Consider the following 27,263-nt stretch of genomic DNA (forward strand, 5'->3'; position numbering starts at 1 on the left):
AGCCTCCACCAAGGGAAAAAATTATTCGAATCCTCTTCCTTCAACCCCTTTATTTCAGGCCATGAGACAAGACATCTTTTGTCTAGTCATAAAAACTCTTTCCTTTGTATAGTTACTCAAAAGGAGTGATTTCTTTGAATGACCACCCCCCAAGCGTGAAGCTCACACATGCACACACACAGCCTCTGTGTGTCCAACTGAAATCACAGTGGCACTCAGAGGACATACGAGCCCTGTTCATAAAAAATGACACATGACACCCTCAGTTTGTGAAACTGGAAATATTTAAATTACTATTCAGATGACGGCTTCAGATCAAGGATGGCGAGAACAGCTCTTTGTTTCTTATTGTTGTGATTGTCGTGGTCATAATAGTGCTTAATTTCCACTCTGTATAGCTCATATTTGTAAGAAAGTAAGACAATTACAGACTTTCTTTCCCCTTAAGACACTGAGGTTACACTTGCTACACAGCAGCTCTATGCTCTGCAAAGTAAACCCTCAGAGCAGTCACTGAGTGGTAGGCATGGTGGGGTCTGTTGAAGGAGCTGCGGTGGGCTGCGTTCCCACCCAGCTCCGCATGGCTAGCTTTACCCGAAATAATTACACAGAAACTGTATTCTTTTAAACACTGCTTGGCCCATTTCTATCTAGCCTCTTCTAGGCTAACTCTTGCACCTGGACTAGCCCATTTCTATTAATCTGCTGTAGCCCACGAGCTGGCTTGCCAGGAATGATCTTAACCTGCGTCTGCTTGGAGTGGGAGAATCATGGCGACTCCTTACTCAGCTTCTTTCTCCCAGAATTCTCTTCTGTTTACTCCACCCACCTATGTTTTAACCTATGAGGGCCAAAGCAGTTTCTTTATTGCTTAACCAATGAAATCAACAGATTGATATATGACACTCCCACATCAGGGGTCATCACTCATGTGTTTAAACATGCATTTTACTTCCAGCCTAGAGATGCTGTGTGTGCCCTAGGAAGCCATGCAGGGCTAGTTTCCTACCCGAAGTAACTCGCAGGATACACAGTAGGACAGTACAGCCGTCTGAAGTGAAGGTGGGGGAATACCAAAGGCACTGTGGAGAAATGGGAGACACATGTAGGAAAAGAGGAGACTTCTGGAGAGGAACCTGTCTGGGGGAAAGTGTTACATTGACTGTAGAAGCCTGGAAGTCAGGAATCACGTCATGCAGGGGAAATGTTCTGCATGACACTGTTGTCACGGACACAGAATGTCATGCTCCTGTCTACACCGGCAGAACTCTGTAATACAGACTGCACCTAGTATAAACCGTCAGCTGCAGTGAATAGCCAGATACTGGTTCGTCAGTTCTAACAGACACTGTGCCGAGGAAGGATGTTTGTGGTGGGCTGAGTGAGAATGGCCTCGCAGTCTCATGTTTGATACTTGTTTCCCCGTTGGTGAACTCTTGGGAAGGATTAGGAGAGGTGGCTTTGTTGGAGCTGTGTCACAGCAGGGACGGGATAGGGGTGTGCTGTAAGACAACAGTCTTTTATCCTGTCACTTGTATTATTTTTAATAAAACACTGATTGGCCAGTAGCCAGGCAGGAAGTAGAGGTGGGGCAATGAGAATGCCAGGAAGAGGGAAGCACAGTCTGCAGTCCCGACCCAGCCTCAGAAGAAGGAAGATGTGACTGCGTGTGCAAAGCCCTGGGTTCCATCCCAAACAATGAAAGCAAAGAACCATGAAGATACCCAGCAATAGCCAACCATTAACATAGAACTGAGGGCATATAACTCAGTGGTGACAAGATACCCCCCAAAACACACACACACACACACACACACACACACACACTTCCTCCTCCATTAGGAAGCAGAGAGAGAAGAACAGTGATGCTTAGACCCCAGCCCGTGGAGCAGTGCTGCCCACAGTCAGAGTGGCCCTACCTCTCCCATTTAAACCTTTCTGGAAACAACCTTACAAACATGCAGAAGTATGTTTCCATGGTGATTTGTAGTGCAGTTGGGTTGATGATGAAGATTAACCATCACAGCATGCTTAGGGGGCTGATCACCACAGAAAATCACCATCATCAGATCTACGGAAAGAATTGGGATCTCAGGAGAGATGTGCCCTCAGAAGAGAGATTGAGGAGCCATGCACGCACGCACTAGGCACGCAAAGGCCTGACTTTCAGCCCTGCCCCCCCCACACACCATGTTCCTGAACGGACAGGAGGCTGGCTCGAAAGGCCAGAAGAAATGGAACTAGAGCAGAGAACAGCTGCCACAGCAGAGTCCAGCAGGCAGGAGAGGGAAGCATTCGGTGGGGAATTGGTCATTACTAGCACTTTTTCTAAGACAGGAAGAATAAAGAGGACTGAAAATGTCTGCCAAGCCTGAGGATGATGAGGAGAGACCTGGAGTAGGGAAACATTTGAGACTGTGACGGTGAGAGAGTTGGGCTCAGGAATGGAGACTCCTTTGAAGAAACAAATAGGCATCCTTTGAGGGGAATAGAAAGTGGCTTTTTTGCTTTTTTTTTTTTATTGACTGTTTCCTTAAACTATAAAAGTCAGTCTCCAAGATGAAGCTGTGGAGACAAATCTGTTAGAGATAGAAGTTGGATGAAATGGTAGAAAATGGTGGACCTTAAGACACAGCCCTGCCAGCCGGGCAGTGGTGGTACAGCCTTTTATACCAGCACTCGGGAGGCAGAGGCAGGTGGATCTCTGTGACTTTGAGACTAGCCAGGTCTACAAGAGCTAGTTCCAAGACAGCTAAGGCTACAGAGAAGCCCCGTCTCAAAAAAAATAAAAAAAGGAAAGGGAGGAAGGAAGGAAGGAAGGAAGGAAGGAAGGAAGAAAAAGTAGCCCAGCAAGCAGAAGAAACTGGGAGATTTATTATCAGAAAAATATATAAGGTAGGTTTACTGGTCCTGCTATACCCAAGATTTGGGGTTTCAAAGAAAGACGCTAACAGAGCAGGCCAGCATTTTATCATCTCTCTCTTCAGGCAAGAGATGAAGTTAACCTCACATCCATGTAGTATGCTGATGGCATTGCTGAGTTGAAGTTCTGAGGCCTTTGCATTTGAAATCCCCCACAAGGGGAAGCATTCTCCACTCCAAAGAAGGAGAGCATCACACAGAGAGGCTATAGTGACTGGAAATCCAGTGTCCACTGAGGGGCAGAATGTGGGCGAAAGCAGAGGACTTGTCTCAAGCAGTGTTTTATTTCTTCTTCCCCATTGCTGCACAGAGGAGACTGTAAGCGGAGTCAGCGAGGCCCCTGGTTACTAGCTGTAGACAGACAACTACTGGAATAGGGGTCAGCGAGGCCCCTGGTTACTAGCTGTAGACAGATGGCTGCTGGAATAGGGAGGGGTCAGCGAGGCCCCTGGTTACTAGCTGTAGACAGATGGCTACTGGAATAGGGAGGGGTCAGCGAGGCCCCTGGTTACTAGCTGTAGACAGACAACTACTGGAATAGGGGTCAGCGAGGCCCCTGGTTACTAGCTGTAGACAGATGGCTGCTGGAATAGGGAGGGGTCAACGAGGCCCCTGGTTACTAGCTGTAGACAGACAACTACTGGAATAGGGGTCAGCAAGACCCCTGGTTACTAGCTGTAGACAGATGGCTGCTGGAATAGGGGTCAGCAAGGCCCCTGGTTACTAACTGTAGACAGACAGCTGCTGGAGTAGGGAGTGTGAACTGAACAGCACAGTTCTGTCACGAAGCTAAGATGTGACTTCATACCAGTAGAGTTGCCCTGTTGGAGAACAGAGCTGAGTGGTTCCAGAAGACTCTCAAAGTAGCGTGGCTCTATCATTTCAAAAGGAAGCTTCCATCTGTCGGCAGCCGCTTTGCCTCCTCCCTGGCCTGAGCACCTGGCAGTGTCTAATCTATCATCTGTCTGGATGGGAAAACACAGCAACTTCTACTTAGAGATTCACATTGCCCTGCTCCCAGTGTCTTTGCTCATTTATGGAAACGTGAATATCAGGAAGAGTACTTACAATGTGGACTCAAAGATCCAATCATTAATGCAGTGGTTTCTACCCAATATTCTGGGTCTGCCCAGCGACGCAGAAGAGGTAGATTTCTTTCCTGTCTTATTTAAGCCAGTTAACATTTCAGAATTAATATTTCTACCTATGTAGTGGCTTGTTCTGCTGTGCTGAACTTCTTTCCTCTCTGCATGCTGGGAGATGGAAGGAGCCCAAAGAGCAGCATGGCCTGTCCGTACACGTCTCTCCCTCACAGATGCAAAAGCAGAGGAAGGAGTCGGGTGTCTTGGATTTTGTAGCAATCTTGGTCAACCATAGGAACAGAATTATTCAGTGTGTACCCTACTGAGGTCCGTCATCAGCCGGGTGCTTTAGTCTGTACCCAGTATACACTTGGAGGCATTTTCAGCTCCACTTCAATTCATGAGTTGCCTTAATTTATTAAGGGTAAGAAGTGAGAGCATTCTGAACCAAACAAACATCTTTTAAAGCAAGGTTCAAACCATTTCCCTTGCTCCCCAAAGCCCTCTTAATACCAAAATATCGATTTAAAGTATGTTTCTACTATTTCTACTTAAGTTGCTTTCTTTCAGATCTTTCAAATACCTACACTCTAATACCCGTGACTTAAGTTTCAGAAGCCTCTGTGGCCATATAAACGGATTGCTTTAGAACTAAAGCAGGAGTCCATATGTTCAGAGGCAAGAGTTTTTTTTTCCCCCGGAGAATTTAAGAAGACAGAAATACAACCCCCCAGAAGGAAGGATGTGTGCTATTTAAGAGCCACCCAGGGGAAATGGTTTATATTTGCCAACCTTTATCACGTGATGAATACTCGCACGCTGCATTTTAGATGATCTGATTGGGGCCGTGAGCTGGCTGACGTATACACTATCAGCTTCGCACGATCGGGCAGTGCCATACTGCTTTTAAAAATGAAGTGTGTTAATGAAAACTTTTATAGCTTGCCCTTTCAAGCTTTGTGGGCACAAAGCTGTGGACTCTTTTGTCTCAGAACCTATTCTTGTTGCTGGTCTCCCTTGAAACCCTTCTGCTCTACTCTCTGCCTGTACCGTTCACCCACGGGCTTAGCTTGCTGCAGCTGGTGCCAGCTTTACTGTGACCTGAACAGAGGAGGAGTGTCGTCTCCGTCAGATGGCATGGGCTATGCTTTGTCCCCTCCGAGAGGCTTCTCTTTGTCACGCTAAGGGTCTGATTTCACTCCAGCCTGTATTGCCCATGTGTCCCCCTCCATCATGGCCTGGGAGGCAGGATGTAATCTACATCCGTGTATCTCTAGCGCTTGGAGTGGAGCCAGGTCTCGTGTTCAATGACCGATCAAGCAGTATTCCAGAGGCTGGAGCCCGGAGCACCTGCAAAGAGGTAACAGATACGCCTCACCGTCATCCGGGTCTAGTCACGGCAGTGCGCTCCTGAGGAGACAGCTCCGAGCAGCTTGAAGCATCTGAAACACAGAAAGTTGCTTGGGTTTTGTTTCATTTTGTTTATTTTGAGTCTAAAAAAAAATAGTGGCCAGGACAACTTTTCTCCACCCTATAGTCTGACCGTTCACCACTGACTGTCGAAGGAAAAAACACTTTTTCTGAATGAAGTTTCCTCCTGCTTCGGAACTGATCTACCCTTCTGACCTCGGCTCCCAATTCACTCAGAAGTTTGTTTCTCTGGGTAGTGAGGGCAAGATGGCAGCTTGAGGGAAGGGCGCTCACTTCTCTGCCTTTCGGGCCTCGGTCAACAGGGCCTCTTCTTGGGCATCCTCCCATCCAGTTGGGAGCATTTATGGCATTCAAGATGAAAGAAATCAATTATGCAGTCTGCCGCTGCCTCCAACCCCAACCTCAAAACCTCTGAGAGTAGAGAGGACTTTCTCTTCAGTGGTCCCAATACCTGATATAGTAATGGAAGTAAAAACAAATGGAATTCATCTCTTCCAGCTGCCCAGTGCTGATAACTGACTCAGAGATCCATTTCCAACCTCGGTTTCATGTGACGATGCTTATAATAAAGTAAATAAAGTTCCAATACAGAGAGGGGCACTAGTGGCTGCATGAGAGAGATGGGGCATTGAAAAGGAGAAGGGGTGGGGAGAAGAAAAGAAGCCAGAACTAACCTAGAGTTACGAGCCACTCAGGTGTTTCTTAATAGACCACCGTGTGTGTGTGTGTGTGTGTGTGTTTAATTGATGTGATCATTATGGCATGTCAAATCAATGAACTTTGTCAGCTTTTTGGAAAGTAAATATTAAAAGAACTATGAATTAATTGTACATTTTATTTCATCATTTTATTATCGGTTTGTCTGTGAGTTTTACCTGTAGCATTATAGTTAAAGATCGCAAGGGACTATCTAATAGAGTTGTAAAAACTTTCTATGATTTACTGTCCCTTAAAGACAAAACAAAGGACTGTGTGTCCATTAAACGACCTTGTCCATCCTGATTAGGAGGCAGCTGCTTCCATACTTGTTTCCCCATTTCATTGTATACATTACTCTGACTGTGAGGTAGTGGCACAACCTCAGTTGATAGTGAGCGTGGAGAATGCTCTTGGCAGTGCGATACAGCAGTATCACTGGAATGACTTTGGCAGTCGAAAAACTCCAAGCGTGATCCCACCGCCAGTGTAGAGTTGAACAGTGCCCGGTAGTTCTGGACTTACTCAGTGCCCCTGCAAAGTCTGGTCAATTACAGTGTTAAATCAGACCTCACAGAGAAGCCCCCGAGGTGTAGTGCGTATGTGTACATGCGTATATGAACATACAGTGTAATGGATGTATTTACATGTCATTAAAAAGATGTTTCCTCCTAGTCATAAACTCTAAGGAAAACTTTTGGATTGTTCCTCTCAAAATTATCGGCATCTTTCTAAATAATGTGTTTGATCTGATGAGCCCAGGCGAAACACCACAGGGCTGACTCTTATCCTGGTGGGTGGGGCTTTTCTGTGGAGCCACAGCCTCCTCCTCCCTAACAGAGTGTGTGTTAACTCAGGGAGTCTGCATCAGCTTCTCTAAGATTATGCAAATAATGCTTATTGTAGTGCTGGGGAGTGGGGCTTTCTTCTTGTTGAGTGTGAGTGGTTCCTTATTTGTATTGTATTCATTCATTCATTCGTTCATTCATTCATTTTCACGGTGCTGAGAATGGAACCCAGGGCCTTGCTTATTCCCGGCAAGTGTTCTGCCGCTGAACTAAGCCTCAGGCCTTGATGTTTTACAACATGGTCTCACTCTGTAGCCCAGACTGGACTAAAACTAAAATTCTCCTGCCTCAGCCTCCTGAGTGCTAGGGTTACAGTTCAATATAAGCCTATGGCCAGCTCCTGGGCACTGACCCTCTTTGGTCTCTTGTCCTATCTGCATCCTAGGTGCATTTGACAGTCTCCAGGATTTCATTTCTATGGGTGTTTTTAACTCTCACCTCCACCTTCCCCTGCCCTCTTTATCTGGTCCTCCTGTCCCCATCCACACTGCTTGCTCTGTAGGTCTCTCTTTGGTGCTGGATTCTGCTTCTTTGATGTTTTTCAAGGACATAACGGCTCTTGGATCCTTTCTTCCTTCTGTTTCCTGACTTGTGTCCGTGAAGCCCATATATCAGTAGGTTCGTAAGAAGTGTGCCATGATGTTTCTATGCATCTGTATTCTAGAATTTCATTTGGCTGCTAAACTGGTTAGTTGCAAATGTTTAGGTTGACATTCTTTTCTTTCAGAACTTTATGTATCCTTTTGCTTTCTGTTGGTTGGCTGGAGCAAGATGCTCACTATAACTTTGAATTTCTCCCCTTTATTTATACCCTGATTTTTTTCTTTTTTCTGTTTATGTTTGGTATTCTGACATTTTTCAAAGTTGTTTTCTTTTTCTCACTCCTCCTTTTTAACCTATAGACTTGTTTTTTTCTAACCTATAATTTTTGTTCTTTTTTCTTTTTCAATAATGTGATCCTCCTGCCTCAGCTCCCAAGCAGCTGGGATTGCAAGCAGATGCTGCTGGGTCCATCTTGCTTTTGTGTAAACTATTCCTTTCTGTTTTATGTATTCTGTCTTCCTTCAGCTTTTCTAGAACCTTCCTAGATTTGTGCCCTGCACTACTTACACGAGTTGGTACAAAACAAACTGGTACCAGGAGTGGGGTATTGCTGTGACAGATATGATTGTCTTGTTTGGGGAGAGATTGTGGAAGGGCGTTGGAACTTTGGGCTAAAACAACCCATTGAGAGCTCAGTGGGCTGTTGTGAGGGAGTTTGGCAGATAAAAATGTGGAGAGCAATGCAGCCCTCCATGGCTTTTGCATCAGCTCCTTCCAGGTTCCTACCCTGCTTGAGTTCCTGTCCAGACTTGCTTTGACGGTGTGCGGTGATGTGGCTGCATAAAGTGAATAAACTCTTCCCTACCCAACTTGCTTTGACCAAGGTGTTTCATCACAGCAGTAGAAACCCTAAACCAAGCCATAAGTTGACCTTTTAGTGAGACATGGGTTCCATTCCCCTAGACATTTTTTTATATAAGTGGAAATTTCTCAAAGTTCAAAGCATATACGTCTGAAACCTAAAACCATTTGGCCCCTAGTATTTAGAATAAGATTGTCAGGCTGTAGCTGCAATCTAGGTGTTCCAGGAAGAGTGCAGGATCAGGAGCAGAGTGATATACTGTGTGGGACAGGAAGAACACAGGATGGAGGAGGAGGTGATGTGCTGTGTGGTACAGGAAGACCACAGGATGGAGGAGGAGAGTGATGTACTGTGTGGTACAGGAAGAACACAGGATGGAGGAGAGTGATGTACTGTGTGGGACAGGAAGAACACAGGATGGAGGAGGAGGAGAGTGATGTACTGTATGGTACAGGAAGACCACAGGATGGAGGAGAGTGATGTACTGTGTGGGACAGGAAGAGCACAGGATGGATGAGGAGAGTGATGTACTGTGTGGTACAGAACACAGGATGGAGGAGAAGAGTGATGTACTGTGTGGTACAGGAAGACCACAGGATGGAGGAGAGTGATGTACTGTGTGGTACAGAACACAGGATGGAGGAGGAGAGTGATGTACTGTGTGGTACAGGAAGACCACAGGATGGAGGAGAGTGATGTACTGTGTGGTACAGAACACAGGATGGAGGAGGAGAGTGATGTACTGTGTGGTACAGGAAGACCACAGGATGGAGGAGAGTGATGTACTGTGTGGTACAGGAAGATCACAGGATGGTGTGTGTTGGGGGGGTGTCCTAATCTTGGAAGTCAGAAAGATAAAAACTTAAGCTGGACTAGGTCACACCTACCTGTACTTCCAGTACTCTGGAGGCTGAAGCAGGAGAATAATTTTAAGTTCAAGGCCAGCCTGAGATACTTAGTTAGACTATCTCAAAATGAAACAAAGCAAAGAAAGAAAGAAAGAAAGAAAGAAAGAAAGAAAGAAAGAAGAAAGAAAGAAAAGTACAAAGAGAAATGGAAAGGTTTCCCTATGGCATGCAGATAGACTCCCCACTATCCAGAACAATCGTGACAGGGAAGAGCAAAGTTTAGGGGCCCAGGAAGAAGTATTCACAAAAGTGTAGTGTTAACTGAGGTTTCTGTCCTGCCGGTTCCCACAGTCATTAAGTCCCAAAGAAATACACAGAGGTCTACATTAATTATAAATTGATTGGCCTATTATCTCAGGCTTCTTATTAACTCTTGTAACTTATATTAACCCATATCTCTTGTCTGTGTTAGCGACATGGCTTGGTGCCTTTTTCAGCAAGGCAGTCACATCTTGCTTGCTCTGTCTTCCTCTGTGTCTGGGTGATGACTGCAGGCTGAAACTTCCCTCTTCCCAGAATTCTTGTTGTCCCACTTCTACTTCCTCTCTGGTTGCCCCACCTATACTTCCTGCCTGGCTACTGGCCAATCCAATTTTATTTAAAATACAAGTGACAGGGTACAGACTGTTGTCCCACAGCAATGTAACTCTGGGAAAAGACAGAAATGGGAGCCATGGAGGTGGGGAAAGGGCTGGACACAAACCCCTGCAATGACTGTCAGTAGGAGTGCCAAGACTGCTCAACTGGGAAAGTCAGGAACTGACTCTGAACAAGAGGAAGCAGTCTCATACTATTTGATTTTCCTGAGATTTCTTAGATACGACACCAAAAGTACATGCAACAGAAGGAAAAGAGGACTGGGAATTTAAAAGAATTACATGTGTTTTGTATAAAGGATATTATCAACAGTGAAAAGCAAGAAATGCAATAGGAAAGTATTTGCAAAACAGGATAAGGAGTTAGTATTCTAAATATGGAAAGAACTGTAATATAATAACAAAAGCTAGATTTTTATTTTGAAAAGTAAAAAAAAAAACTTTTGAATAGACAAAGATGTGGAAGTGACCGGTTCCTATATGAAATTGTTCTCAACATCACTCAGCATTGGTGTCACAATGATCACAGCGTGCCTGTTAGAATGGATGCTGGAAAAGCATGGCAGGAAATAAAAGGACAGGAAATAGTGTTGCTGAGGATGAAGAGAACTCATCCTGCTTCCGGGATGGCAGCGGGAAACAGCTACTGTGGAAGATGGTTCCGTGCAGTGGTTCTCAACCTGTGGGTCATGACCCCTTTGGGAGTTGAATGACCCTTTCACAGGGGTCACCTAAGATCATCAGAAAACACAAATATTTACATTAAGATTCATAACAGAAGCAAAATTACAGTTGTGAAGTAGCAATGAAGATACTTTTAAGGTTGAGGTCACCACAACATGAGAAGCTGTATTAAAGGGTTACAGGATTAGGAAGACTGAGCACCACTGGTTTAGTGGGTCCTTTGTGTTAGTCAAATTTCCCCAGTTTCAGTGGTTCCTCTCTACCTCAAGATCAGAATATCAAGGACCCAAACAGATGTTTTGCATTGGTGTCCAGGGCCCCAAGTAGAGAACAACCCAAGTATTCATATGTGGATGAACCCACCTTGGCATTTTAACTTTAAAAAAATCTCTATTAGAGGACATATGTGCAGCTGTTGGGAACAACCTGCTAGTTGAAGGTCCTCCCTCTTCATTCGTCACCCCCAAATCCACACCCTGTACACCCCTACAAACTGCTTCCTCTATTTCCAAGCCCCCATCTTCTGGGGCCCTATCCCCCTTTGCCAATGCTGTGCTGACTCCTCCAGAGAGATGACCACCTTCCCTCTATGATGTCCCCAAAAGACTTTTCCAGTCCCCAACCAGACTGAATTGTTTCAGCATGAAGGTAGCTGCTGCTGGCAGTGTGAAGCATGAATTGAAATGAAGTGTACGCAGATAGCTTGATTATGGAGTGTTTTTAAAACAGATAGGATGGATCAGAGAATCATTTGCCTTGCAAGCGTAAATCCTTGAGTTCGGTCCCCAGAATGTACATGTAATCAACACTTGGGAGGCAGACGCTAGGGGCGTGATGGCCAGCAGGCCAAGCACAGTTAATGAGACTCTGCCTCGAAAAAGATAGAGTTTCTGAGGATGATACCCATCCTCAAATGATGATATAGCAGTTTTCCTAACTTCTGTATACTTGAGCGCTCTCTCTCTCTCTCTCTCTCTCTCTCTCTCTCTCTTATACATATTCATGCGAAAAAAGAAAAAGAAACTAGAAATCTTCTCTTATAGTACTCCTCGGAGAGAGTCGGCAGTGACCTTTCCCTCCACTTCCCAGAATAAAACACAAAGCCCACAGCTCACCCAGAAAGTAGCTTGAAGCAACTGATGGAGACGCAGTAGAGCACCTAAGTTCTCTCTGACCATCCTGGTCTGCAGAGCCAGGCACTAAATCTTACTGTCAATGAGTTAAGAGCATTGTTTTATTGCTTATAAAACTCATGTTCTCAAATACTTGCCATAGGTCCTGCCCATAAATGAAATGATCTTACACATATTTCTGCTACCCTTTGCATAGCAAACCCCCGCCACCGTTCCAGCATCAGGAGGTTGGACGCAGCTGCGTCATTAATGAACGATAGCAGATTCTAGCCGGTGACCTCCAGATGGAAGGCTCATTACTTCCTTATGGGTCTCCAGAGCCGTTCAGTCCCATAGCATGCCAACACGGGATTGGGACTGAGAAGCTGAAGCCTTGAACTATTTAAAAAAAAAAATCGACATAGTCCTTGATACAATTTAGAACGATTACATTCTATTGTGCCAAGAGTTCCTTATTAAAAATCAATTTAATTGTGCATACCCCATCTGGTCAGAATTATGGTCTTTTATGGGGAGAAAACACGACTTCATATTTACCTAATATTCTATAGTTTAACAGCATAACCACGTAATTATGTAGAAACAGAGGCATTTCATAGTACTGAAAAATCAGTAATTAAAGACACTTTTAAAAAATGTTTACCAGACTTCCCTTTACCAACTTTGTGGCTTTGGGCCATAACATTCAACTTGTTGGGTCATCTGAAATTTGAATGGAAAAGAAAAAAAGGTAATAAAATGTATACTCACACATCTTATGCTATATTCATTTGATGTGATAATTTCCAATTTATTTTATGCTTTTTTAGACTCTGGTCCTTTTAAACAGCATTGATTGTTTAGTCCAAGAGCATTCGCTTGCATGTTTTTATTCAAGGAATTTGGATAATAAATACTACTTTTGAAGTTTGCTTTTTGTTGTCTGCTGGGTCAGTCTCAGCTGTGTTAGCAATAGATTGGCTCAGAATATCAATGGGAACTACTTCAAACTGGACTGGTGAGGAAGACTTTTGTAACCTGCTTCCCAAGCCCCAAAGAACCTCTGCATCTTTAACTTGGAATTTGAGAAAAATCTGGGTTATTCTCTCAATGAGTTTTCCATTTGGAAAGTGTTTTGTTGATATTACAGTCTTAAAATATCAGAAGCATATTAGTTATAGATACGGATTTGATATTGAATTGCCTCCACTTAAATGTTTTGAAAATAGCTTATTCGATATGCACTATTTGCCATGTGGTCTTTAGGCATTGGTGTAGTGTGGACCTTGTTCCTTTCTCTTTTCTGTGCTCCGATTTCCTCACCATGAGATGAAATTATAGTTGTGAAGGTGGAGATGAGGTTCAAGTGAGCTAATCCACTGGGGGTGTAACAAGGCCTTCGACTCCTTAGCATCCTCATATTTCTTTCTGTTCTTTGGAAAGTGAAGAGAGTGATCCATTGTGAGAGTAAGGACCCATTCTCAGAAAAAAAGTTAAGTCAAGGTGAATGTATCACGTGCTCACTAAGCTTCCTCTTGAAGTGTTAATACTCTGTGAGCATCCATTGCTACTGTATTCCCAGCCCTGGGCCAGGTCTGTAGGATGCTATCATGAATCAAACCCATACAACTTTTGGTCGTATGGCGCATTCCGAAAATGCAGCAAAGATTAAAGAGTATGACATGCTAAGAGAAACACGAGTGCAGTTGGTACACGGAAGACTGAGCTCTATGTAATTTTCAAAAGTTGAAGTAACATCTGTGTGCCGTGATGATAACAGTGATGCATACAGCTGACAATATTCCTCCCATCTGCCTCTGCTTCTGCTCAGCCATCCACAGACACGGTGGTACTGGCCTTTAGTGCTCTCTCTTGGGTTCAAATAAATGTATATGAATGTGCCTCTTTATACGCTCCTACAAGACCTAGATCCATGCACACCGTTCTCCTTTTATTGTTTGTTTTATAGGTCTGCAGTTTTGCTTCTGGTTTTTGCCCATCTAATATTGACTGAACAGGGGAAAACTCTCCCAAGAGTTAAAATGGGGCCGTGCCTGGCTACCACATCATCTTTTTGAGTTTCTGCTTCATTTTGGCTTCTTGGTCATCTAACTTATCAGACAAAAGATCACGGAGGGGAAGTTTCTAAAGCCTGTTACCTCCCTTGCTGTTGCGTCTCATACCCCTTCCTCTCTATTACACCTTTGATTTTGTTTTCCCCTTGATTTCCTATGCACGTTTTTTAAGTGCTTAATATTTTGTAGATCTGCTGCAGTCCCATGATCTCTACTGATGAACTTTAGTGTCTGGATCAAAGAGATGGTACAGCACTTGGTGAGGAAGCCTGATCACCAACAATTGCCTGAACACACATCAACCATAAAGTGAAAATGGATTCCAGCATTGTTCTTTGGCCTCACACATACCCAATACATATTGATCATATACAATAGCAAAAATTTGTTTAGAAAGAGTCTCAGCCCCTTACCCTTTGCCAACAATGTTGTAAAATAAGGCAGTGATTTTATAGACCAGTGCTTTTATCAGTGGGAAATTGATTTCCAGAAATAGAATTTTAGGCAAAGGACATATTTAGGCTTTTGTTTTGTTTTGTTTTGTTTTGTTTTTTGCTTTTGATTCAGATGACCGTGTTAAGTGGGAGAAAGAGGAAAGCAGCAATTTGTCATTAAAACAAATGTCTTTAATCCCAGTTCATTGTCTCAGACCTGATGTGCAAACTCTTAGATCATGTTACAGTTCCCCTTCAGGATGAAATCCGATGGCTAATTTATTCCATCATTCTCTGTAAGACATTTTCCCCTCCCTTATTCTTCCAGGCACCTGGAAGGACAAGCCATCCTTTCCCCCAGACCAGCAATTACCTATTAAACAAGATGGCTGTCAGCGGGAGCAGTGACAGGTATGAGCATTGCTCCTCCGAGGTTGAACAATGGCAGCCGCTTCTCCAGACGGGAGCCCGTACCATTAACTAGCAAGGTTCCTGCTCTTTTCAGTCCGGCAGCAGTTAAAGCAAAGAAGGATCTTTCTCCAAGAAGGAAAAGCCATTTAATAAGTTTGGGTCAGTTTGCTCATAACAGCCCAACGTTTGAGGACCCAAACCCCAGGAGCTTGGCACGCTGCAGCGTTTGGCTCGCCTCCCACCATCCCGCTGAGTCTGAGGCTGGGCAGTCTAGGCTCTGGCTAGGTTCGTTTAAGAGCATTCCTGGTTAATAAGAAAGCTAAGGCAGAGGAATCTTCTCCCATTAATCCACAGGAGTAGAGCACAGCGGCCGCAAGCTCGCTGCCCTCTGGGAGCTGCCAGTTGGGGGCACAGGCCATCTGTTTGCACTGAGGGCCGTGTTTGGTCTCCGAACCTGAGAGCCAGTGGCCCATCCAGAATGACTTTAGTGTTCAGGAATTGGGTGGTGCTGTTTTTTACGTATGAATTAACATTTGTATATGACTAAGGGGTGTGAAAGCCTGATTTTATAGTGTGTCAGAGAGGCATCGTGTACCTGCCTCACCAGTAAATAAAATAAAAACTAAGTCTGTTGGTAAAAAGGTTTGAAAGTACAGTACATTTTCATACTTTCCCTTTACCTGTGGAAATCTTTCTAAAATGAAATCAAGTTTGAATGTTCACGGGGGGGTGAGGGGAGACAAACCGCTCATGGGTTGTGAAATTATAGAATGGGTTTGGGGGAGGAGCTTGTTCTGTGTATTTTGGGTTTCATTTTTCTCTACCCCGCCCTCCCCCCCAAAAAAGAGTTCTGATCAAATAAGCGCGTCTAATCATCCAGTGACTGGTGATTGCAGATGAAAATGTTAAAATGAGTTTGTTTACACTCCAAACCCCGGCAGCACCTGCAAATGATAAAAATGCGCGCCAGCCCAGCCAGACTGTGAGGAAGCAGGCCTGTGCCAGCTGAGCCAAGCTGTGGGAACAGCTGCTGCTGCTTGGGGGGCGGGGAGGAGCGGGGTTGGGGCGGGTGATCAAAGTCCTCGCTCTGAAGTGCCCCCCCACCCAGAGGTGATTGGTAGGAAGAGCGCCATCACTGTGCCCGAGTCAATTCAGAGGAGACAAGAGCTCTACTAAGATTTTTTTTGCCTTCCTTCTTGTTAGAAATTTTCACCAGTGTGCGTATCATGGTCACACAGAGTTTGTACTTGCTCTTTGAAGTAAACTTTTAGTGATTTATTTTAGGGATATAGGACTGTGTGTAGGCTCACATTTGTGAAGTTGCCTAACTCACTTCCAGGGCTACGCTGGTCCCTCAGGAATCTGCTGTGGCCACAGCATGATGCTCCAGGTAGCCTCTAGGCAGCTTTTTCCCCAGCGTGTTACTGACAGTTGGGGGTCAAATGAGGTCATTGTCGGGGCCACCTGGGCTTTATAGAGGGTTCAACAGACTCCATGACAATTAGCACCCTCCTTCAGGCAGTGACTGTGGAGGGGATTTCCACACAGTGTGAAATGTCTCCTCCTTGGCCACTGGTCTCTAGCTGAAAACTGCTTGTGTAAATAAAGCGCAGATGTTTTGAAAGCTCAAAGCACCGGAAGGGCACGTGTGAGTGAGTCTCACTGGAAGGGCACGTGTGAGTGAGTCTCACTGGAAGGGCACGTGTGAGTGAGTCTCACTGGAAGGGCACGTGTGAGTGAGTCTCACTGGAAGGGCACGTGTGAGTGAGTCTCACTGGAAGGGCACGTGTGAGTGAGTCTCACTGGAAGGGCACGTGTGAGTCTCACTGGAAGGGCACGTGTGAGTGAGTCTCACTGGAAGGGCACGTGTGAGTGAGTCTCACTGGAAGGGCACGTGTGAGTGAGTCTCACTGGAAGGGCACGTGTGAGTCTCACTGGAAGGACACGTGTGAGTCTCACTGGAAGGGCACGTGTGAGTGAGTCTCACTGGAAGGGCATGTGTGAGTGAGTCTCACTGGAAGGGCACGTGTGAGTGAGTCTCACTGGAAGGGCACGTGTGAGTCTCACTGGAAGGGCACATGTGAGTGAGTCTCACTGGAAGGGCACGTGTGAGTGAGTCTCACTGGAAGGGCACGTGTGAGTGAGTCTCACTGGAAGGGCACGTGTGAGTGAGTCTCACTGGAAGGGCACGTGTGAGTCTCACTGGAAGGGCACGTGTGAGTCTCACTGGAAGGACACGTGTGAGTGAGTCTCACTGGAAGGGCACGTGTGAGTGAGTCTCACTGGAAGGGCACGTGTGAGTGAGTCTCACTGGAAGGGCACGTGTGAGTCTCACTGGAAGGGCACGTGTGAGTGAGTCTCACTGGAAGGGCACGTGTGAGTGAGTCTCACTGGAAGGGTACGTGTGAGTGAGTCTCACTGGAAGGGTACGTGTGAGTCTCACTGGAAGGACACGCGTGAGTGAGTCTCACTGGAAGGGTACGTGTGAGTGAGTCTCACTGGAAGGGCACGTGTGAGTCTCACTGGAAGGGTACGTGTGAGTCTCACTGGAAGGACACGTGTGAGTCTCACTGGAAGGGCATGTGTGAGTCTCACTGGAAGGGCACATGTGAGTCTCACGGGAAGGGCACGTGTGAGTCTCACTGGAAGGGCACGTGTGAGTGAGTCTCACTGGAAGGGCACGTGTGAGTGAGTCTCACTGGAAGGGCACGTGTGAGTGAGTCTCACTGGAAGGGCACGTGTGAGTGAGTCTCACTGGAAGGGCACGTGTGAGTGAGTCTCACTGGAAGGGCACGTGTGAGTGAGTCTCACTGGAAGGGCACGTGTGAGTCTCACTGGAAGGACACGTGTGAGTGAGTCTCACTGGAAGGGCACGTGTGAGTGAGTCTCACTGGAAGGGCACGTGTGAGTGAGTCTCACTGGAAGGGCACGTGTGAGTCTCACTGGAAGGGCACGTGTGAGTGAGTCTCACTGGAAGGGTACGTGTGAGTGAGTCTCACTGGAAGGGTACGTGTGAGTCTCACTGGAAGGACACGTGTGAGTGAGTCTCACTGGAAGGGCACGTGTGAGTGAGTCTCACTGGAAGGGCACGTGTGAGTGAGTCTCACTGGAAGGGTACGTGTGAGTCTCACTGGAAGGGCACGTGTGAGTGAGTCTCACTGGAAGGGCACGTGTGAGTCTCACTGGAAGGGCACGTGTGAGTGAGTCTCACTGGAAGGGCACGTGTGAGTGAGTCTCACTGGAAGGGCACGTGTGAGTGAGTCTCACTGGAAGGGCACGTGTGAGTCTCACTGGAAGGACACGTGTGAGTCTCACTGGAAGGGCACGTGTGAGTGAGTCTCACTGGAAGGGCATGTGTGAGTGAGTCTCACTGGAAGGGTACGTGTGAGTGAGTCTCACTGGAAGGGTACGTGTGAGTCTCACTGGAAGGACACGTGTGAGTGAGTCTCACTGGAAGGGCACGTGTGAGTGAGTCTCACTGGAAGGGCACGTGTGAGTGAGTCTCACTGGAAGGGCACGTGTGAGTCTCACTGGAAGGGCACGTGTGAGTGAGTCTCACTGGAAGGGCACGTGTGAGTGAGTCTCACTGGAAGGGCACGTGTGAGTGAGTCTCACTGGAAGGGCACGTGTGAGTGAGTCTCACTGGAAGGGCACGTGTGAGTGAGTCTCACTGGAAGGGCACGTGTGAGTCTCACTGGAAGGACACGTGTGAGTCTCACTGGAAGGGCACGTGTGAGTGAGTCTCACTGGAAGGGCATGTGTGAGTGAGTCTCACTGGAAGGGCACGTGTGAGTGAGTCTCACTGGAAGGGCACGTGTGAGTCTCACTGGAAGGGCACGTGTGAGTGAGTCTCACTGGAAGGGCATGTGTGAGTGAGTCTCACTGGAAGGGCACGTGTGAGTCTCACTGGAAGGGCACGTGTGAGTGAGTCTCACTGGAAGGGCACATGTGAGTCTCACTGGAAGGGCACGTGTGAGTCTCACTGGAAGGACACGTGTGAGTGAGTCTCACTGGAAGGGCACGTGTGAGTGAGTCTCACTGGAAGGGCACGTGTGAGTGAGTCTCACTGGAAGGGCACGTGTGAGTCTCACTGGAAGGGCACGTGTGAGTCTCACTGGAAGGGCACGTGTGAGTGAGTCTCACTGGAAGGGTACGTGTGAGTGAGTCTCACTGGAAGGGTACGTGTGATTCTCACTGGAAGGACACGTGTGAGTGAGTCTCACTGGAAGGGTACGTGTGAGTGAGTCTCACTGGAAGAGCACGTGTGAGTCTCACTGGAAGGGTACGTGTGAGTCTCACTGGAAGGGTACGTGTGAGTGAGTCTCACTGGAAGGGCACGTGTGAGTCTCACTGGAAGGGTACGTGTGAGTCTCACTGGAAGGACACGTGTGAGTCTCACTGGAAGGGCACGTGTGAGTCTCACTGGAAGGGCACATGTGAGTCTCACGGGAAGGGCACGTGTGAGTCTCACTGGAAGGGCACGTGTGAGTGAGTCTCACTGGAAGGGCACGTGTGAGTGAGTCTCACTGGAAGGGCACGTGTGAGTGAGTCTCACTGGAAGGGCACGTGTGAGTGAGTCTCACTGGAAGGGCACGTGTGAGTGAGTCTCACTGGAAGGGCACGTGTGAGTCTCACTGGAAGGTCACGTGTGAGTCTCACTGGAAGGGCACGTGTGAGTGAGTCTCACTGGAAGGGTACGTGTGAGTGAGTCTCACTGGAAGGGTACGTGTGAGTCTCACTGGAAGGACACGTGTGAGTGAGTCTCACTGGAAGGGTACGTGTGAGTCTCACTGGAAGGGTACGTGTGTGAGTCTCACTGGAAGGGCACGTGTGAGTCTCACTGGAAGGGTATGTGTGAGTCTCACTGGAAGGGTACGTGTGAGTCTCACTGGAAGGGTACGTGTGAGTGAGTCTCACTGGAAGGGCACGTGTGAGTCTCACTGGAAGAGTACGTGTGAGTCTCACTGGAAGGACACGTGTGAGTCTCACTGGAAGGGCACGTGTGAGTCTCACTGGAAGGGCACATGTGAGTCTCACGGGAAGGGCACGTGTGAGTGTCACTGGAAGGGCACGTGTGAGTCTCACTGGAAGGGCACGTGTGAGTGAGTCTCACTGGAAGGGCACGTGTGAGTGAGTCTCACGGGAAGGGCATGTGTGAGTCTCACTGGAAGGGCACGTGTGAGTCTCACTGGAAGGGTACGTGTGAGTGAGTCTCACTGGAAGGGCACGTGTGAGTCTCACTGGAAGGGCACGTGTGAGTCTCACTGGAAGGGCACGTGTGAGTGAGTCTCACTGGAAGGGCACATGTGAGTCTCACTAGACAGGCACATGTGAGTCTTCCCTTAGTCACTCAGAAAGAACCATCTAGCAATAATGGCTGATCAGGTCCATGATGTATCCCAGCAAGATGTCCTGGGTACTTGAGTTTGCTCTTCCTTTTTACAGTCCTGGCTTTTCATTATGAGTTTTGTTGGATTCAGGGGATTTTTAGGTTTAGCCTTGATTTTGTTGTTGTTTTGAAGGATTTTTGTTTGTCTGTTTTCTATGTCAGTTGGTTTCGTTGTTTTGAGAGATAGAGTCTTGCTGTGGAGTCTAGGCTGACACCAAGTTTAAGATTCTCTTGCCTCAGCCTCTGAAGTGCAGGACTTTCAAGAGACATCCTTGTTTTGCACCTTGATTTTCTTTTCTTTTCATGATGTGTCTAGGAGCTTGCTTTATGACAGTCAATGCATATGGAGTTATAGCATTCTTCTAGATGGGTTATTGTACCTGTTGAACAGATGAGTCCTCTACAGCCATCACTGTGTGGTGTATGCAGGTCCTATTTTTCAAATAATGTCAAAGCAATCATTTTTTTGTGTTGAGTACCACATGACTAAATCTAAAAACTGTCGGAGATATTTAATTAAAAATGAAATTTCTGAGGGTCTCAAATGTAGTTGAGTGATGGAGTGTTTGGCCTGGTCTCTGGGTTCATTCCTGGCACCACAATTACAGAGCAAAGAGGGAGACAGTGCAGTGGGCTACTGGGGCTCTGCTTGCTGCTTCCAGGGAGGAAGGAAGGAAGGAAGGAAGGAAGGTCAGTCGGAATAAAAGAAGAAAGGAAAGAAAGAAGGTAGTAAGGAAGGAAGAAAAGAAGGAAGGAATTAAGAAGAAAAGAAGCAAGGTAGGTAGGTAGATAGGAAAGAACGAAAGAAGAAAGGAAGGAATTAAGGAAGGAAAGAAGGTAGTAAGGAAGGAATTAAGAAAGAAAAAGGAAAGGAAGCACGGTAGGTAGGTAGGAAGGAAACAAGAAAGGAAAGAAGGAAGGAAGGAGAAAGAGAGAAGAAGGAAGAAAGAAAGGAAAGGAAAAAGAGGGAGGGAGGGATTGGAGAAAAGAAGGGAAGGGAAAGAAGCAGCAGCAGGGTGTGCTCCGATTCTGCTAGCTTGTGGGACAGGGTTAGGAATTTGAATTTGACTTTATTCTAAGTATTTTTTCCCGTGCTTTTAAAAATGTCTCTCTTGGTTAGAATACATGTTTTAGATTTTGTTTTTATCTGCTGGGCAATCTGAATTTTAACCAATGTAACAGACAGGTGGTATTACTTCCTTCATCCCTTTATGTTGTCAGGGCTGGATTCTTTTTAGTTTTTGTGACTTGCTAAAGTTCTGGCCACACTGTTTCACGGAGTCTTCTAAACTTTAGCCTCCTTCCTCTGTTCTGATGTCACTCTGGGGAGAAGTGGGAAGGCAGCTTCATCGTGTCCCTTTGCATGTTAATGGCCTCTTCTCATTAAATATACTCCATTAATTTTATAAGATTTCAAAATTCAGGTTGCGGGGAGAGATCTAGTTAAAGAGCATGTTCGTAACATGCATGTGGCTGTGGATTAGAAGTGCCTCAGCTCCAGCAATCAATAAATAATAAACACGTTATCTCCTGTGTCGGCATCTGTGTGAGTGACTGCTCCATTTCTATCTTCCCTTTCCTAAGTCAAAGGATTCACCCTCCATTTGCATAATGAGGTTTTAGAAATTTTTCTTCTACTGTATCTTTAAATCTTTTCTAATTTTTTTCTTATTTTAATATACTTTACATTTTGTGTGTGTGTGGGGGGGGGGGGTCAGAAAGATAGTCCAGCCAGTAAGGCACTCACTGCTATGCCTACACGACAGAGTCTGTACTAGGCCGTTTTAAGATTTCTTCCCTGCCAATGGAATAAATCCAAAACTCTTCACTTTATCCTGAGGCAGGTTCTTTAGACAAGGACAAAAGGCAGTCACATTCTTCGCCAAAAAAGTCACCAAAATGATCTCTAGGCAGTATATCCATGCTCCTACTAGTATGACCCATTAAGCAGTGCTTAAAGCATTCCACCGCTTTCACAGCCCAAAGTACCAAAATACAAATTTCTCCAAACAACAGCTGGTCCAGCCTATCACAGCAACATCCAGTCACTGGTACCAACCTCTGTCTTAGTTTTTTATTGCTGTGAAGAGATACCATGACCACAGCAACTCTTCAAATTAAAACATTTAATTGAAGAAACTTGCTTACAGTTTTAACAACTGAACGTCACACTGAGGGACATGTGACCCAAAAAGACCTCAAAGCCCACCTCTACAGTGGCACACTTCCTCAATAAGGGCATTCCTCCTATTAGTGCCTCTCCCTTTGGGGGTCGTTTTCTTTCAAACCACTCTCTTGGGAGAGGACTCCTGTGGGACCACAGGGAATCTCTGTGTGTCATGAGTTTTCTGCTAGAGGACTGGTCCTCGACAGCTTTGATTGCTGTCTTAGTTGGTGTTCTGTTGCTGCGAAGAGACACCATGACCACAGCAACTCATAAAAGGAACCATTTAATTGGGGCTGTCTTACAGTTTCAGAGGTTCAGTCCATTGTCATCATTGTGGGAAGCATGGCGGCATGCAGCCAGATGTGGTGCTGGAGGAACTGAGAGTTCCACATCCTGATGGGCAGGTAGCAGGCAGAAAGTGAGACCCACCGGACCTGGCTTGAGCCTTTGAAATCCCATAGCCTACCCCCAGTGACACACTTCCTGCAACAAGGTCACACCTCCAAATCCTTCTAAATAGAGCCACTCCCTGTTGACTAGGCACTCAAATCTGTGCTCCTCTGGGGGACATTCTCATTCCGGCCACCACAGTTGCCATTCATTCTCTCCATGCCATCATTCTGATTGAGATTGTAGTTTAATCCACATATCTCTGACAGCTAAGGTTGCTGACTTTTCTCATGTGTTTACTGGCCGTTTTACATCATCTTCTGAGAACGATCTGACCAATTAACTCATTTTCTCATTCACTGATCGAAGTGTTTGTTTATTTAGTGTTTAGTTTGTCCAGAGCTTTGTATATTTCAGATATTAATCTACTGTCTGGTGTATAACACTTTGCTCCATAACTGCTCATGAACGATAATCCAGCGTTTTATTCACTAATACCCACAGGTCATCATAAAAGGTGATTTAAGTGCACTTGCTCCGTCTCATCCCATGTTGGCCTTTGCCGAGGTAGAGGACAGCCGATCAAGGAAGTTACTATTGTGTCAACTAAAAGCATATATGACCAACAGAAGTGTTTCTTGGTTTTTAATTAGTTATGATCTTTAGCTTTTTTATAAAGCCCTACAAAGAGAAATCATATTTATCAAATCAGTTTTATAGGGGGAAATGCATGAAGTTCAGACTCTTTCGGTTAACCAGAGGGTTGACTTTCTGGTATAAATTTGTATTTGGTATAAATTCTTTTCCCTGTGAACATGGCATATATGACCTCCCAAAGTCAGTGCATCCTTAATATAAATATTCTTTAAGATATTGATATTTATGATATTGGGAATTTATAATCCTTGAAAGGATAATTGCCGCAGTCCTGGCACACAGTCTCTCCTGGCAGCTGTGTCCAGCTGGTGGTCCACATTCCTGGCTACTTCTCTAGTGAGTGGAAACATTTAGGTCAATATTGATATAAAACTTGACGAACTTTGTTCTCTTGCAGCTTTGGTTCGCCTTTGTTAATGGATTTTCTGGGCAGATCTTATTTGAGCGCTGGTGCATCGGCTTGTACAATGTGGTAAGCATTCCCCCCTTTCTGTTTGATAGCATGCAGGACTGCGGGGCCTTCCTTCAGTGTTTATGTCTGGGAAGTGTATCTAAGCCAATCATCTGTATACTTAGCAGGCATTGCAAATAGATCTTCAGGGCCTTTGTCGCTGAGACACATCCTGCAGAAGCCCAAACTCTCCACACATGGTTTCAATCATAGCAGATCATTCTTGAGGAGCCCCGTGAAATTATTAACCCATATATCTTGGTAATAGACCCCTGGCTACCCCCTTTGCTAAACGCTGCTGCAACATTTTCAAGTAAAAATTTCTGTCCTGCATAGATATGGGCAAAGGACATATGCATACGACCTAGTGAGCTTTCTGCCCTTCTTGGAAGAAATACCTTTTACTTCTGACTTCTAGCTCCTTAAAGAACACTCTGCAGTGTCTTTGAGTTTTGTTGTTGTTTGTTTGGGTTTGGGTTGTTTTTTTTTTTTCATTACTTGATGGACAAATACAAAAGCCAAAATTAACTATAAAGTATAAGCTAAAATGTCTAGTTTTCTTGGGTTTTGTTTCTCTGGCAGAAAGAACTAAGGGACAGATGTGGCTAAATGCCCTGGTGCCCCATCTATGGGTACCTGTAGTGGCTCATCTCTTGAATTGCTTTGCTCTCTCCTACCGCTTGGTGTACCAATCCTGGCTTCTTGCCCTTCATGGAATTTCACCTCTGAAATAGCTGCCCCAGGGAGGTGTAGATGGAGTCGGGGGTGGGGGCCATGGCTAAAACAGCTCGTGGTACTGCATGCATTGGTGGCTGTTTAGCCACATCCTCCAGCCCACTTTTCTCAGTAGCTGTAAAATGCTGAATACACAGTGTAACCTGGACCTGTGGACTTAGCAGTGAGAAGGATCAAGTGTGTGGGCTCAGGCACTGGCCAGGCTGGGTTCTGCTTTTGAGTTGAGCTGTGATGGTTAGTGGACTGTGTTACCTGCTGCAACCTGTACTACATGCTTGTGCAGATCTACTAGAAGGTGAGCCGGAGAGAGAGAAGGGCTAATTTAACGAGTTAAGGCTCTCCTCAAACCTCCACCCACACAACCATGGCTCAAGGGCCTCACTTCTGTGTGCTGATGAGAGACTAGAGATGACTAGAAACTAGACAGATAGATGATAGATGGATGGACAGATGATTGATAGATAGATAGATACATAGATACATAGATAGATAGATAGATAGATAGATAGATAGACGATAGATAGGCGATAGAGAGATAGATGATAGATAGATAGATAGTTAGTAGATAGATAGATACATAAATAGATAGATAGACAACAGATAGAGATTAGAGATAGCTAGAGAAGCCACATAGAAACCCATGCCATACAGCTAGCTCAGACATGAGGCTGATCCCTTGAAGGATAGGCTTCAACATTAAGGACAGCCTAGGATGCATGTCACCCTATGGAATGAGTAGAGTTTAACCTGTTTTCATGATCAGGTTATGGTTTTCTTAGCTCTAGATAGCTTCAGAAAATTCAAATTAAACCTAAGAAATTTTAGGGGATGCCTGAGCCCCATGGGCTGAAGGAGGCTGAAGGACAGTGTTGATCAAAACAAGACCCATAGTCCACTCACAGGAAAGAAAAACAAGATTTTAAAAATCTGTGTTTTTAAAAACACAGATTCTTGAGCCCTCAGTCACTCAGTAGAGAGTGCCTCCGAGATGTGCATCTTCTTAAAGGATTGCTCCCAGGGAGTGCCGCGCCTGTGCAAGGTTAGGAATCACCTGACCTCTAATGTGTAGGGTAGGGAACATGTTTTGTGTACACAGTGCCCACCAACCAATAGAGAAGAAGACTCTATAGCAGATAAATCAGTTCTGAGGTGAACCAACCCTAGGTTACCAGAGTCCTAGACAAGGAATTAAAGTGGGTGCTGGGGCATGATAGAAGTGCTGGGGGTACTGGGAGTGTTGGGGGGTTGGGGAGCTGGGGGTGCCTGGGGTGCTGGGAGTGCTTGGAGGCTGGAAGGCTGGAGGTGTATGGGGAGCTGAGGGTGCTGGGGGTGCTTGGGGGACTGGGGGTGCTGGTCAGAAAGGTCTTTCTACTTGCACCAGACCAGCAGTCCTGCAGTCTCTTCCACTAGACGCTTGAAACCTTTTGAGAACATGAAGGGATTTTCATTCATTTGTGAGTATCATGGCATACTATCCAAGGCTGAATTCTCTATATAGAAAACAGGCTTAGCTGGTCACAGTCTAGGAAGCTGAAGGTCCCACAGTGGCCAGCCTGTGTATGTTCAGCCCCGGTGAACCCCTCACCTGGTTCCCTGACACTAGGCCCCACCTCTTGAAGCAGAGGCAGGCAGATCCCTGTGAGTTTGAGGCCAACCTGGTCTACAGGAGCTAGTTCAGGACAGGCTCTAAAGCTACAGAGAAACCCTGTCTCAAAAAACAAACAAACAAACAACAAAAGAAGTAAAGTATTTGACAAAGCAAGGCTGATGTCATGAATTCAAGAGTTTCAAATTAAAAGATCAACCTAACTATGTCACTAAAATGAATAAAAATGAGGTCCCATCAGTAAGTGCCACGCAAGTGTTTGAAGTAGTTCAGCTGGTGTTCCCAAGATAAGACCTGGCCAAAAATAAAAATGCAGCCACACAGAAGCCAGTCAGCCAGATTCCAGACGCTTGCAAAGCTGCACACGCTGCCATCCCCAGCAAACTCCCTGTTGGTGGACCAGCCATCACTGTGGGGTGGGGGGCGCCAGCCATCACCAGGGGAGCGGCCATTATCACTGCAGAGTTCAGCCTCACCCTAGAGTTCTCAGCAGCCACCAAAAAAGTTAGACAAGGGTTGCAAATGCTAGGAAAATCACGAGCAGCTTCAATGTTTATACCAATGCTCCTGCAAATGAAACAATGGTCGCATTCATGCGGTCATTTACGATTGTCTATCCAGAAAATCCAGGAGAAACCAATGAAAAACTACTAGACATGTGAGAGAATTCCAAAAGAGCCAGATTAGACTTTTTTTTTCTCTCCTTGTAGCCAGTAATTCTAGGTCTATGAGTTATTTCTAAATTCTAAATCTCAGTCTTTTTCTATTTCAATGGACTCCTAAAAACTGCAGAAATAGTAAGAAGTCCTTTCAGAAAACAAACTTGTACATTGCTGGCCAGAGCATCCGATGGCCAAGTTCCAGCTGCTTGAGAGACTGAGACAGGGAGAATTATTTGGCCTCAGATTTGGGGACCAGTCAGGTAGCACAGTATGATTCTGTTGCTCATATATTTTATATAAATTACATAGTTGCGACTTTATGGTATCCCCATGAAATGGCCCACTGTCCTCATGACTAAGTCACCTGGGCCTCAGAACACCTCCTGTGGTCTCAGCTACTACAGAGGATAAGGCCAGAAGATGTTAAATTCCACACCTGCCTGGTCTGTGGAGTGGCCCAGGTCACTTAGTAAGACATGTCTCAAAATTCAACAGTAAAGTAAAACAGAAGCAGGGCTGGAGATCCAGCTCAATGTAGAGTGAGTGAATTCCTACAGGACCTCTGAGAAAGGACAAGGAAATAAAGACTTAAAACCAGGGCT

The 27,263-nt window shown here is 45.8% G+C and overlaps 1 protein-coding gene across 3 annotated transcripts in view; it reads left to right on the forward strand.

Annotated features, from left to right (window-relative positions):
- Atp8a2 (ATPase phospholipid transporting 8A2) overlaps nt 1–27,263 on the forward strand; it is a 537,082-nt gene that overhangs the window by 343,108 nt on the left and 166,711 nt on the right. For all 3 annotated transcript variants that reach the window (XM_041633810.1, XM_041633811.1, XM_041633812.1), the window contains exon 28: nt 23,605–23,679. In XM_041633810.1, coding sequence (XP_041489744.1) covers nt 23,605–23,679 — 75 coding nt within the window. The remainder of the gene's footprint in view (nt 1–23,604; nt 23,680–27,263) is intronic.

The sequence above is a fragment of the Microtus oregoni genome, unplaced genomic scaffold, assembly GCF_018167655.1.
Source record: "Microtus oregoni isolate MIOR12 unplaced genomic scaffold, Mior012 000045F_ref0000178, whole genome shotgun sequence".
Classification (NCBI taxonomy): Eukaryota; Metazoa; Chordata; class Mammalia; order Rodentia; family Cricetidae; genus Microtus; species Microtus oregoni.